Raw genomic sequence first — 14,482 nt, 5'->3', positions numbered from 1 at the left:
GAACAGCCTTTATCGTATGACGCAAATTGTCTGAGCTACTAGTTCAGTGTTGATTGGCCATGAGTGACAGAAAAAGTGGGGTCCTTGCTTGTTGCCTGTAGTGATGGAGTCTGTTTGATGTGCTTTACAGCTTCTTCTCCTTTATTTAAGGCATAGGCTTGTGAAATGTTGTCAGAAATACTATATCTGCTCAATTACTGTCATAATGAAGATGAACTCAGTATTTTGAAATTATTTTCTATCATCCTCATTACCAATTAGAAAGCTGGACTCCTTATAAACAGCCGTGTTTATAGATGTGATTAGATTCACTAATGTGCAAACTTATGTAATTCCCCATAGTTAAAAATTAAATATTAGATAGTAAAAAAAAAGGAGAAAAATAGTTCTGACTAGTCTTGAATATATTTAACACTTCATGTTCAAACACTATATTGACTTCTATTTAAGATTTTAGTCAGCTTTATTGGAATGCTTGTTGTTGTAATATTTCCCCCTCTGGCCCATTTGTTTCTCCCTTGGTTGCTCGTATTAGCAGCTTTAAGCTACCTTTGCTTTACACAGCCACACATAATACATTGGTTTTTTTCGGACATGATAATATTTTGGAAATACACTGCGTGTATTATTTGCTATTCAGTGGCTCTTCTTGGGATTCAGTCTGAACTTTTCGTACTAGGTCGAACAACATGGTGTACCGTTTTTTCTTATGCCCCGTCAGTAACATTGCCTAAAAGTTTTTAGACATAACAGCAATAGCACAGCTGTAGTTTTCTAACACAGCAGGTCTTATAGTATAAACTCTGTCTCTACCCTTAGAGGGCAGAGGGAAACTTCTAGCAGAGAGACCAGTCTTGGAATGGAGGTAGCAGTCACTTCTAAATTGTTTTGAATGTTTCTAAAATACTCCGTATTATTCCACCACTCAAATTACTTTCATATTTTCACTATACTAATTCACCACTAATCCTTTATGGGTTCCGGAGTAGCGTGCTACTCGCCGAAAAAGCACTTTGATGGCTCATCAGGGGTAGTATGCGCTGTAAGTGCAAATTGCAATACAATTACAATTCAGTATCCGTTTCTGATTATTGTACGTCACAGTAATATTTTCTGAATGGTTCCCAGATTTCTTAATTGTTGAAAGTTAAGACGTTTGACAGTGGAATCTTGATATTTGCAAAAGTTTTCCTAGTTACAAGCAAGTGCGGGCAAAGAAGGCTACTTGAAAAATAAACACCTTTAAACATTTTACAACCAAGAGAGCAAAATGAGGTGAGATCTTCAGAGTACAAAGTCAGCAATAAGAAGCCAAGGAAACTCTCATATCAAACTAAAGGTTACATAATGTCTGCATACCCTATCCCATCTTTTACAACATGTTCTCTGGCAGATGATGGCTACACAAGGAGGAGCACAGTCACCTTCATACCATTAACATACACATTAGCAGAGCCTTGTGCACCTTATAAGCGTACTATTTGTTATCCTAGACGCTCTTTAGTGCATCCAGTCCTGGACTAGGAATGCAGAATTTGCAATAGGACATTTACATAGTGTTGCTCTGTCCAGACACTTTTGTACATCAGGAACCCTGGCAATTTATTTGAATACAATGGGCAGTAATTACAAATGTCTGAACAATTACTACTTTAAGCAACAAAGTTTTCAATGTGGTTACCCCTAGTAGCAAGTAACATCATAAGTTTCTTATTCCTTTAATTTGTATTTTCATTAATAGGGCATTCATTTCAATCATGTTACCATTTTTTCTTTACCTGTATCTTTTATAGATATCAAACAGACTGGGAAAAAAAGTTCAACTCAGCAAGAATACACACATCATTTGAAAAAGGGACAATCTTATTGTTGTATATGATATTTGACCAAATGAGTGTAATGTTAAAGATAATGAATATTCTCAGTCCTAATTTATAAAATAAACAACGGAAGAGACCAATCAGAAATGTGCATCTGGTTTCTTTTCAATCAAGCAAATTGTCACAATAGATAAACACATTATAAAACAATCACACAATGCATGTGTTTCAAGTAAAATAGTATATTAAAATCATATTTTTACTCATGAGATTCCATATTTGTTTTAGCACAAATAATAAGCCCAGTTTATTGTCAAATTAAACGTCATTATAAGCCACAAACAGTCTTTAATCCTAGCCACAAAGTGCAAATTTATTGTTGGCTAACATAGAATAGTGATAGTGACATTAGAAACACATCACATTAATTAGTAGGACAATCATATTCTGTGACGTGTTAATGAGAAATTATGTGACAAGAGCTCAGATTGCACCTACAGCTCCACGTTCAAAATGAGGTGCATTTAGCAGTATGAGGGATTAAAATAGTATGTTAAAGTGTACTACCTGATCAATTGCGTTTATTTTAACTTTCTTCTTAAAAAGGGAATCCACCTAAATATCAACAGAGACACAACTATAAATCATCATATTATGACTGTCTAAAGCTATAACTGTCATTACTTATTTGCAGATCAGGTCAAATCTCGGTCATCGGTTTTTCTATCCCATTGGGAATACCATGCTGAAATGAACTATAACTTTATGATCCATCGGGGTCTGTCCCAAAGCAAGACAAATCTAGTCGGCCACTCCATACTTGATGTGCTGATAGCAGTACGTGGACAACGCAGGATGCTAAAGCCAATGAGAGTTCCTCAAAGTTGGATACATCACTGTCGAACTGAGCTTTCTGTTATGGTGCCAACAATTGAGAGTGAGACAGTTTTATTTTTTAACCACTGAGGAAACTTTGCTGACTGAATGGATTCTTAACCTTCCACGGTCTCCCAAGTCCAGCATTCAGTGTTTTTCATTATTTGGGTACTCAAGCTCTGAGCATTGGAAACTTGGTAGTGTTGCCTGCCGAGGATTCACCTTTTTCAGGCAGTCTCCTCACTGTATACCGATCCTGAAAAGGGTGTGCTGAAAATGTAACTCCCAGTCTCTCCCACAATCTTCAGGTCTTGAGGGGGCAGAACCTAGGCATCAGTCCCTACCAGCCTGGTTTCTCATGAGTTCACTGAAGTCTAGTCAAAAAACCGGCCATCATGTTTTTAGAGCTATGAGCCCTTTTGCTTTTAAGTCTCTGTAGCAGTGAGGGTAATGGGACAGCTAATTTACCGGTCTGTCTTCCTGTCCCAGCAATCAGACAGAATCTTCATGTTTTGTATTCAGGTGTTCTTCAAAGTTGAGGAATGTTCTGAGTCTGTGATAGTGAGATGCCATTCTCATCATGTGCTTTAGCCAGTGATGGTAGAATTCCTCATTCCTAATCCTGGTAAATGTCTTAGTAAAGTCCACCCTCATTTTTCAGTACTTCTCCTTCACTTTACTGTAATCCTTCCTAGCGTCACTGATTCAAAATGGCCATAACCTTTTTTCCCTTTATGGAGCCTGGTGCCCCCTTTCAAGTCCACCCCTATGCACATTAGGGAACACCTCCTCTCCTCATTCTCGAACTTCTTTCCCTCATGCTGGGAGCAGAGGCAGATGCATGCAAGACCTCTGGCATACTCATTTCGGGTTTTTAATTGAAAGAGAAGGCTTTTGGAACAGTCCTTGAGGCTACTACCTGAACCTGTACCTGCCAGATGACTCATCTCTGCTTAAGTGGTCAGATTTTACATCATATCAACCTATCTGCCCTTAGATGTTGCTGCTTGTCCTCGAGCAGTCCAGCAAATAAAATAGTGTAATTGATTTGCATATTCTTCTGGGTTTCATGGTAGGAAATCAAATCATTCTGGACTTAAGGGAATTAAAGATATGAATGTGGCATATGAAAAACAAGGGTGCAGACAATTGTACACTCAAAGTTTGTTTTGTGGAGTACTGTGTGCAAAAAAGGCTGCTTGTTGAATGTGGAAAGATGTGAATCCCTTTGTGCAACCAAGTAATTATTACTTGTATATGTTTTTGTGGGGAATTGTGGTTTGGCTTGTGCAATAATCACCTCAAATGTGTCAATATATTTATGTATTCCTCCATGAACTGCATCCTCTCCCTGACAGTATTATCAGTATATAAATAAAGTTACTAAAAGTTGTGTGAAACATATTAAGTGACCTGAGGAACAGGAAAATTAAAAAGCTGTGTTATCATTCCCATGAAGAAGATCTCAACACTGGTGCATAGGGAAAACTTTGGCTTAAGAATGATGGTTGGGGTAAAAAGAGCACCAGTAGTTTGTATTTGATGCTCATAATTTCCCTCTCCCCAAAATAAAACATGTTCTAATCTTTAAAGTCCTTCATGAATCTACATTAGCCTGTTCATATAGTGCAGTGTTTACAGGAGTTAAGTGAAATCCTGGCCTCTTTTTGTATACAAATTTTGACAATTCATAATTATATAATTTACACTCCGACTTTACTACAGCCATATGCACATAAGTAGAGGCATCTGAGCCCCAATGTGAATTGATCTTCAGTCAGTCGAATGATTGTTAAATAAGGATCCACACTCAACTTCTGCCCTCTATCTAGGAATATTAAGCCTCTGTTACCTTTTGACTCAAATACTGACATAATTTAATGTTGTCGACCCTGTGATCAGGTGTTATTCACTATACATCATTCACACACAGGAAGAGAGCAGACATGACCGGAACTACTGCTGTATATTTCAAATGAAGCCCCGATTGGGCCAGGAGGACTACAATTGAAGAAGGTTAATAATAACCCCATCCCCACATTGAGTGGACCCCGGCTGGGGTCTGGGATGTCATGTTACATAACTAATGGATACTGTTTCGGACAAACCATATGTGTCTTTCTTTGAATACATTTAAGGCTGCCCTTGGTCTGTTTTAGTCCTGAGAAAGACCCGCCATGATGTATAGTGAATAACACTTGATTACAGGGTCGAAACGTCGACGACGTTACGTTATGTCTTATGTCAACTATCCTTGGAATATGTAAAGAAGATATAAGGATACAGTGAACAAAACATTTTTGGGACATTTTGATTATTTGTTGTTCCAAGGTCCCATGTTTGTGTATGTCATCACCGGGAGATTTGTGATTTTCACTATGTATATGTTAATGTGATGTTTTGTTCTTTATGTTCTCAGGACAGCCGTTGGAAAGAGAAATATGAAAAGTGATAGATCTATAAGTTTTGATATATGAAAAATAATATATTTGAAACAAGTTAATGGCTGTGTTGTGTCAGTGATTATTGCAAATCATTTTTCTTTAAAGATTTGTGTTTTTTGAATAGAAGTTTCCCACATGCTTGAGGGATCATTTATAGGCCCTTTTAGTATTTACTGTTTAATGAAAAACATTATTTTACAATTCTCCTTAAGGGTATTTTTGTGGTGGGCAAAACATGTGCCCGCCACACAAATACTGGAGGCCTTTGCTCTGTCTCTGCTCGAGGCTGTGCTGTATCACAGCCTGTAACTGTAATGGTTGGATTCAAACATGAAGAAGCTTCGTTCCAGAAGAAAGTATTTAATGTTATATTGGTTGAAAGACACATCCATCTTGCCAGGCACGGCAGTAAGCACCAACTGTCAAAACCACAGCAACTTCATTACATCATGGTGGAACACAATGACATCATAACGGACTGCAGCCTCAGCCTAGCTGAGACTGCCCAAGCTCATTGGGTACATTAGAACACATCCCCCCCTACCTATTGCAAAGACCTGTTGCAATGCCGTAATGAAGTTACAGTGACTGTGCAAAACAAACAAATAAGAATAAAACAACATAGGTAAATAAGCCAAAAGCTAGCAAAGGGAAAAACATAAAACTAAGGCATCTGGGAGTATTTCACGAATCCTAACATGTGCAGAGGACCTGCATGGAACAAATAAGATTATTCACAAACATATTCATTTAAGTAGGCAGGAGGCCTTCTTGCCCTTACCTCCCTCTCAGCCTGAGGCATAGAATTGGAATCATCTCCCCTCCTTTCAACTGGTTCTTCACAACCCTCTCTCTCAACCTTTTGTTAGTCAAAGTTTGTTCCATGTGTCCCTCGTGAGCTAAGTTTATCAAGCGCGTACAAAGAGAAAATTGTGGCACAGACTTCATTTCTCATAATGATAAATTCATCTATAACGGACAACTCATCAACCACTTTAAGAAAAGACCTCACACTCACCATGATATTACTATCTCTCTCCTCACCTCCCCTCTGATTAGCTTAATCACCCGTGTAAGTGTTTCATCTTGTTTCATAGCTTCCACCCAATCCTTCTTGAGGGTGGTCTTTCCTAGTTTCTCATTATCATCATCAACACCTGCCACAACTTCCTCTGAAATAAACTCACAAATATCAGCAGCACAATCAAGCAATCGTGAAAGGCAATCTGCCACACTATTCTTCCAACCCGGCAAATAATATACATTACAATTAAACTCTTGAAACCTGACCGCCAAGCATGTCAGGCGACTTGAACAATTCTTGATACCCCCAGGTCTCAAAACCATCAAAAGGGGTTTGTGATCAGTGCGTAGAGTAAATGCAGTGCCCCACAAAAACACCCTGAAATAATTTGTGGCCCAAGCAGCAGCCAATGCCTCCTGCTCTATAACAGAGTAATTCCGTTCTGCTACCATAAGTGAGCGAGAAGCAAAAGCAACTCTTTTCTTCCCTTCAATGTATCTGTGCCAGTACTGCACCCACTCCAACTGCGCTTGCATCAACAGTAAGAGTTTATGCACCACTCTGATAAAAAGACAGAACACCAGCATGTGCAAATTTATTTTTCACTGTCTTAAACGCACTTTCTTGCTGCTTCCCCCAAACAAATTTCTGACCATTTCTGAGTAGCCCCCTCATAGGTTCTGTCTTGTGTGCAAAATCTTCCCATCCTCGTCGTCAAAATGTAATCGTTGGATTCAAACACGAAGAAGCTTCATTCCAGAAGAATGTATTTAATGTTACATTCGTTGAAAGACACATCAATCTTGCCAGGCATGGCAGTGTGCACCAACTGTCAAAACCCCAGCAACCCCATTACATCATGGTGAAACACAATGACATCATAATAAACTGCAGTCTCAGCCTAGCTGAGACTGCCTAAGCTCATTAACCCCTTGCATGCCCGCCCCTTTCCCCGCCCAGTGCCGCGCTTAACATTAGCGGGCGGAGTTCATGACGAGCTGGACTCGTCATGGGCACAGCGCCACCGCAGCCCATGACGAGTCCAGCTCGTCATGGGCACTGAAGGGGTTAAATACATTACAACAGTAACGTTGCAGAGTCTTCAGCAGCGCAATACCTGAAACCAGAGGGTGCCTGATGCCAAAGAGAGTAGATTACAATATGAAACCAATTTTTTGGGGCATCTGACAACCTGCATGTGCAGGGTAGCAGGAGGCTGTAGAGTCCGCAGGGGGCAACCAAATTTGTGAGGCGGACTGCAGGCGAATCGCGCAGGAGGGGGGGCTCTGTGCATTTCAAAGGTAGGCGACAGAGGAATTTAACACCTCTGCTGCTTGGTGGCAGTGGCAGCACGGAGCCAGTAAAGAGCGGGTGAACACCTGTTTTTTACCACATTTTGCCTGCGCTTTTGTAAAAATTGCGGGATTTTTACAAAAGTGCAGATTTTGCGATTTTCTTGCAAATCGCGAAATCCTGAGGGGTCTGACTAGAAGGGGCACTAAAACCACTGTGATTTTATGAAACTGAATTTTTTAGTACCATATTTGATAGGGAAGATGTAGCAGGGGTAGTCCTTTTGGACCTCTCCACTACATTTGACAGTGGACCATGCTACCTGTAAAGATCTGCGGAAGTATGCAGGTCTAGTGGGCACTGTCTCCCACTGATTTGTGTCCATCAGAAAAAGGCAGTAATGGTCTGTCTAGACAGCTCTTTATATTTCTGTCAGCACTGAGATATCTTAAGGGTACTCATTAAACCTGTTGCTTTTTAATGTGGACTCTGCTCCACTATAAAACACATCCACTCCTTTGGATGCACTGCAGTTTCGGATGCAGATGAAGAGCTGTTTATTGTCCACTTATCCACTCAAGCCTTTCACTCCTATTCTCATTTCAGTAGCTGTTTCCTGGCAGATCAGCAGAGGATTTCACACAATAATTTTAGAAAGTAAATGCCAATAAGACAGAAATACTACTTGAAAGGAATAAGGAGTGTTCATTCGGGTCTATTAGAATATTTGCATTAGAGTATCCTCCAGGCCCTGCTTCCAAAGACAAGTCTTTTGGCATCTTTGTGCACCAATATTTATCTATGAATTCCCAGATAAATGCGGTGTGTAGTACAAGGTACTTTGTGTCAAGTCTAGAATGACACACTTTCCCTGTTCCAGTAAAAAGAACTCCACTTCTCAGCAAATGCTGCTAGTGTATTATCCAGATTTGACTAATGTAACAGATTATATTTATGACAACCTGGCTGGATGCTCTTGGGCCTCCAGAGAGTTCAAAATGCCTTTTGGCTTGTTTATCAACTGAAAAACTTGAACTATGTTTCCAAGGTTCCTTACGACAAACCCTGGTAAGGAATTGTACTGGCTAGAAATTTACCAGACAATTTCTTTGGCGCACCAAGACAGCCTATTCAGAGTTGAACATAGATCATAGAATTGTGTAGACTTGCACTAGTTAGAAATTGAACAGAGAATCCAAAGTAAGTGTCTTTGCTCAAGTGGCTCTTCCATATCCTTAGTCATGCCTTGCCTACAAATTCCTAACCTAGTTTCCAAGAAGAACCCTCACATTCAAGCCCCAAGTGTTGCAAAAAGTTTGAAGATAAAACAAGCTTGCATGGGAAGTCAGTCATTCAAGGCCTTCGGTCCAAACCTCTAAATTACATTACCCTTCCATTTGAAAAATGTTGGGTCTTACCATGCCATAAGGAAAGTGTTGAAAACCTTCATATTTTGTTAAGTACTTTTAGGTTTTTATAAAGATGCAAGTTGACATTTCACTTTAGTAGAAGAATATCAAATCAAGATTGGCAAATTTGCTGCAGGGCATCACACTCTCCATCCAATATCTCTTTTGTCAGTAGACCAAATTCATGCAGAGCATCACACTCTCCATCCAATAACTCTTTTGTTAGTTAGGTCATACAAAATTGACCTATCTTCATTTTGCTGAAGGCCTGGTGGTGTATTGTTGAACTTGAGGTTACACGTAGGCGACAAAGAGTAAAAAATATAGTTTCAAAGTCAGTTAAGTCATTTTTAAAGAGTACTTCTATCAGTTGAGATAACCTGTAAACTGCCACACCTGGGTAGAAGGACTCAGACAGTGTAGGGAAATGAGATTAAAATACATCATATTACAATAATGCACTGATGATTTTTTACAGTTCAAACAGCCTTCTTTTTAAGTACACGTAATGAGTGTTAATTATGTCGTCTCATTCATCAGATGACCTACTTGGGTATAGCTGCAAGTTTAGTAATTTCAGGATTCATGCAGGTTAGGCCTCCCACAATCCCCATTCACCACATCTATGTAGTTATAGTTTAGGAAAAGGAGATAATCAAGATCCAGTCAATATTATTCTAAAGGAGATCAACAGTAAAAGTGAGCTGATCAATGCATTTCAATAAAGGTACTTTATTAGGTCTTCATTAGGGCCAAGAGCTATACCAGTAATTTGTAAAAGGTACATGGCCAGAAAACCCATCATTCAAGAGCACACATTGTATGCAGGGAAGCATAATTTGTATAGCCAGTCCTGACATTCACACATCTGGTGCAACATCCTCCAGTTGAAAAGTGAATCACATTAAGCCAGCAATGGGTAACCAGACAAACAATACAAATTAGATGACAAAATATATTTATTTGTCCAGTTCATGGCTCTGTAGCACTGTTGGCAGAATTCAGCAGTCTCTGATCTATGTGAAAGGGCCAAAATTGTGGGTTGGATTTATCCTGCACCCCGTTTTCGTGATTAATATGCTTAATTGTTCCCATAAATGGATCTAGTTATTAATGTTATGAAAAACTATCAATGTCAGGCTGTTTCCCTGACATTGAATGAAGACGATCTGCAATAGAAAGGGCTAAATTAAAGAGGCAATAACATATTGTTTAACTGATGCTTAATCCAAACATAAACCTGCAAGTCCCCTGCCGTTATCTGTAGGGGGTCATTTAGGTTTCGCTTGTTAGACATTTGGGTTGGAAACGTGAATCCTGTAGAGAGAAAATGCTATTAAAAAATCTAATTTCATTCATTTATTTTACTGGGAAGATTTTACCTTTTGGGATATTGGTTAGCTTTGAAAACATTTTTCAGTTATTTGTCACTAATTGACATGAAAGAGCAGTCAATCGGTGAGGGTGTAAGATACTCAAGTTGATTATATAAACATGTGATAATGTGCCTGGCTATTAACACTGGAATTTACAGATTCACTTAAATATCTTTTCAGTCAATATCTACTGGATAATTTATATTAATTGTCTGACTGCAAAATACAACTTCCATGATTAACAAGACAGCAATCCAGAAAACATATTGACGTTAAAACCAATGCTAAATTTGTACCAGCAATATACATTGGGTAGAGTTATGGAAACATGCTCCTAAGCTTAGTGTCAAGAGGAACGTGTCTATACTAAGCAGGTTGCCATCAGGACTGGGTTTAGACTTATCTAGTTGAAAGTTCTGCATCAAGGATATTGTTCCAGAAGCTATCTGAAGTCATTTGAGTATAATGGCTCATTGCTCCCTCTGCATGATTCAGGGTAGGAGGGTACTTTTTAAAATATAAATATATTATGGGTGTGTCCGAAAATCTAGAACTTTTGGCGATATACTAAATATACTGGATCAACTTGTGGCTACCTCATTGGATCTACCGCTCAAGTTGCCTTGCCTATGCTAGGGCGTGGGGGATGTTGAGATCACTAGATATCAAATACTATCCATGGATGTGGTGCTGGTGGAGACCAGGGTGGATATAGTCCAGAAAGTAGGTGATCTCCATCACATGAAGTGTAGTACAAGAAACTTGATTGGTGTAGTGATGTGGACTGAGCGACCTACATTAGTAGATGTCTCAGTAAATATGTCAAAATATGGAATAATATTAAATAGTTTTTCTAGATAGGCTTGGGAATGGATGATAATCTCATCAGCACTGTTGTATTTTGATTTTTAAGTCTATTACCCAGTCCTCTTTTGTATGCACACACACATTTACGGCGAAAGTGTTTATGGAGTACTGTTGAATGTATCTCAAGTATTGTCCTACGGATGCAATGAGTCATATTTTTAGAAGAAAGTTACAAATGTGTGGCATTGTGCCGAAATTGACTTCAGACTCAAATATATACTGCAAATGTAATTCTTTTTTAAATTAATCTCTCAAGGTTGCCATTCCAATAGAAGATGTTAACCGGAGTCATTTAAGGTTTACATTCCGTCACCGATCATCGCAGGATTGTGAGTAGTTATGGATTTGTAAATATATAATTTTCAAATGTTGTTCTTACAAATTAAATTTAGTTCAATAAAAGGTCAAATGTATTTCTTTTATGCAAATTTAATTTCCAAGTATTTGACACAAATGCGACTTTATATGCCAGTGCCACTTCTTCAGAACAAGTTATATTATACAGTTGTTTGAAAAAAACTTAAATCTTTCTTCTTCATACATTTCAAGGTTAGATCTATATAGACAACCATTGAGCAGCATTAAAATAGCACAATATGTCAATTTGTTAGTATACCTTTTTACTATTTTCTACTCTCCACAATGGCTAATTTATGACTAGAAGTTTGCTCAGATTTTATGTTTGGGGTGTCAACAAGTGCTTGGTGATGTTTATGAAAAAGGTGACGTTTTCAGTGCTCAATAACTTGAACTGCCACTAATTTTAGGCACGAATAATTTCACAGCATGAATTAAAACTCTGTGGCCTATAGTAAGTAACTAATGTTAAATTAATTAAATTATTCCTACATTACATTTTTTTTTATTTAGATGTTAAAAAGTATATATTATTGATAAATCTTGTATTTAATAAACTTAAAAGTAAAATACTTTTTAAACATATTAAAAACTGAAAAATAATGTAACTAAGCAAATTGTTTTTGCAACATTTTCTACATTTTTGAATGCATGCAGCAATGTTAGTGAGGGTGGAAAATATTTAAAATTGCTGTTTATAAATGAGTATTTCTAAATTAATTTACTTTATTTAAATTAGTTATTTACTTAATACACATTGAACATTACGTTAATGTGCTGTGAACATTTATTTTATTATGCTCAGTTAAAAATATTTAAAATAAATTTATATTTTGCATTAAAATGTTTCATATTTTCTTGTTTAATGAATAAAAAACTTGAGTAATGTCCTGTATGCTGTACCAATGGTAGATCTCTACCACAGTGGCTGAGATATTCATCTTTATGTGCAAAGTTCCTAGAATTATCTTTACAGTCATAAATCCTATTGTAGCAGGCACCGAACTCTGGTCGAGGGGGTGGAGGCATGCAAATCTATGCTTGGAAATGTTGAATAGCATCTACACTTGGAAAGGGTGAATCGCAAAAAAGTGTAGCTTTACAGCTAGGTGTAGTAGTACATGTATACGTAATTAAATATACACATGTTTACCTTTGTGAATCAGACCTCCTGTGCACAAAATTGTAGTCATGCATATTAATTTCGATGTTTCAGTTCTATAAAAATAGCTCTACTCTATGCTAATGCATTTGTTGAAATTACTGAAGAAAAACATAATTTTCCCTCATATATTTACTTACTACGTCTTTTTTTTTTCTTCCCTTCCATTCTTTTAACTTTTTGCTTACAACTTTGCTTTATAAGGTTTGGCAATACATCCCCTGCAAACTGTTATTTGTCTTTAAAGCATAGGGCTCTCCGTCATTTGAGCTGTTTCTGGTCTCCTACAAAATTGCCACCTGTGCTTACCAGATATTATATCATTTTATTTGTAGCAAATACTAAATTCAGTCCCCAAGCAAATGCTTCTTTCTTTTCTTTCTAAATAGCCAAAGATAAATCGGAGAAAATCTTTGCTTTAGCCTTTGTAAAACTTATGAGGTATGATGGAACAACTCTGAGGGATGGAGAACATGACCTCATAGTCTACAAGGTACTTTTCAATGGTTGATGTAACAGTCACTGTTGGATTGATGTGTTTTTAAATGTGCTATGCGTAACATTGTCTTTGTTATAAGATGTATTACATGAATTAATTAGTTTTATCATGAACCATCGGAATGAAAATATAGAGCATTAGCTTTGCGATAAAGACCTCAAAACAGATGTAGGGGAAATGTAAAAGAAGCATTTTATGAAATTTCACATGTAAAAGATTTTGTGTACTGTGAGAAAATGAAGTGACTTAAGAATCTATTAGAATTCAGTTTCAGACAAATTATTGTTCCAAATGCAATGATGTGCTTTTATAATTGCTTTTAATAAATTTCTGGTTATCTATAAATATACAGTTTATAATTTAAAAACATGGTCAGGGGCAAAATAAAAGCTATATTATCATTTTTGGGGCTGTGATCAGTAAATTGTTCGTATTAACGTAATACAAGGTGTGCATCACTCCAGTGGAAGAACAATGAATGTGTAATTTAAAGAATGCATCACTCCTTTTGTCAGAAGTAGCATTGCAGTGCGGGACTGATTGAAAATATGATGTTGCAGAGTGAGTATCATTTGTCAGGAATCAGTCTCTTCACTGGGTCAGGTCTATAGAAAAGGATTCCTAAATAATTAGGGTATCATTTTCCAAGGGTCCAAAAAAGTTATAGCAGTGGCACTTAACCAGGCTTGGAGGCTCTTGAATAATGAGATCAGGCCAACAGGGTCTGCCATTGGTTGGGTTCCACTCTGGGCTATGAGCGGAAGTGTTAGTCAAATTAACAGCAAACATGGAGTACTGTTTTTGATATTAGTGGGTGTTGGGTTTTCTCTGGGTTTAACAGAGTTTGCACCCATTTGACGTTCCACTCCTTTTTGTGTTTAGCATTTCCTCGAATCCTTCAGTAGTTAGCTCACTCTTAGGCAGAGCTCTACCCATTTTCCTCCTCCCCTCAGTTTCCCTACATTCCAGTGCTACTCACCAGTTTGTGTTCCTCCATTGCTTATGGCATGCCAACCAAAGATTCCAAGACAGATGTTTCACTTCACCAATGCTCTCTACCCTTTCAGTCCCTGGCTGTATCCTGGTAGGCGGGGGTAGTTAAAGTACATGCCTTATTTAATCATGGTACTCCTTATACTGAGCTTGGGTTTTGGAGTGAATTATGGTTGTTATAGATCTGTTTCCAACGTGTTGTATGCATTTGATAAGGAAACCTGAAGGTCTAGCAAATCCTTTTATCACAGTTATGCTGAGCCACCTTATCAACATGACCTTACCTTTCACTTTCTCTATCTCCTGGTTGCTTTTTTCCCTTGGGTAGAGTTATTCTGTCCAATGTTATGCTGTGTACTAAT

General features: G+C 37.8%; 1 protein-coding gene across 2 annotated transcripts in view; it reads left to right on the top strand.

The window, feature by feature from the left end:
* DOCK1 (dedicator of cytokinesis 1) overlaps positions 1-14,482 on the top strand; it is a 1,163,810-nt gene that overhangs the window by 193,752 nt on the left and 955,576 nt on the right. For both annotated transcript variants that reach the window (XM_085606236.1, XM_085606235.1), the window contains exons 16-17: positions 11,366-11,438; positions 13,018-13,121. In XM_085606236.1, coding sequence (XP_085462362.1) covers positions 11,366-11,438; positions 13,018-13,121 — 177 coding nt within the window. The remainder of the gene's footprint in view (positions 1-11,365; positions 11,439-13,017; positions 13,122-14,482) is intronic.

This window comes from Triturus cristatus, chromosome 1_2 (assembly GCF_964204655.1).
Source record: "Triturus cristatus chromosome 1_2, aTriCri1.1, whole genome shotgun sequence".
Taxonomy (NCBI): domain Eukaryota; kingdom Metazoa; phylum Chordata; class Amphibia; order Caudata; family Salamandridae; genus Triturus; species Triturus cristatus.
The sequence above is the reverse complement of the archived record's forward strand: the minus strand, read 5'-3'. Positions and strand labels throughout refer to the sequence as shown.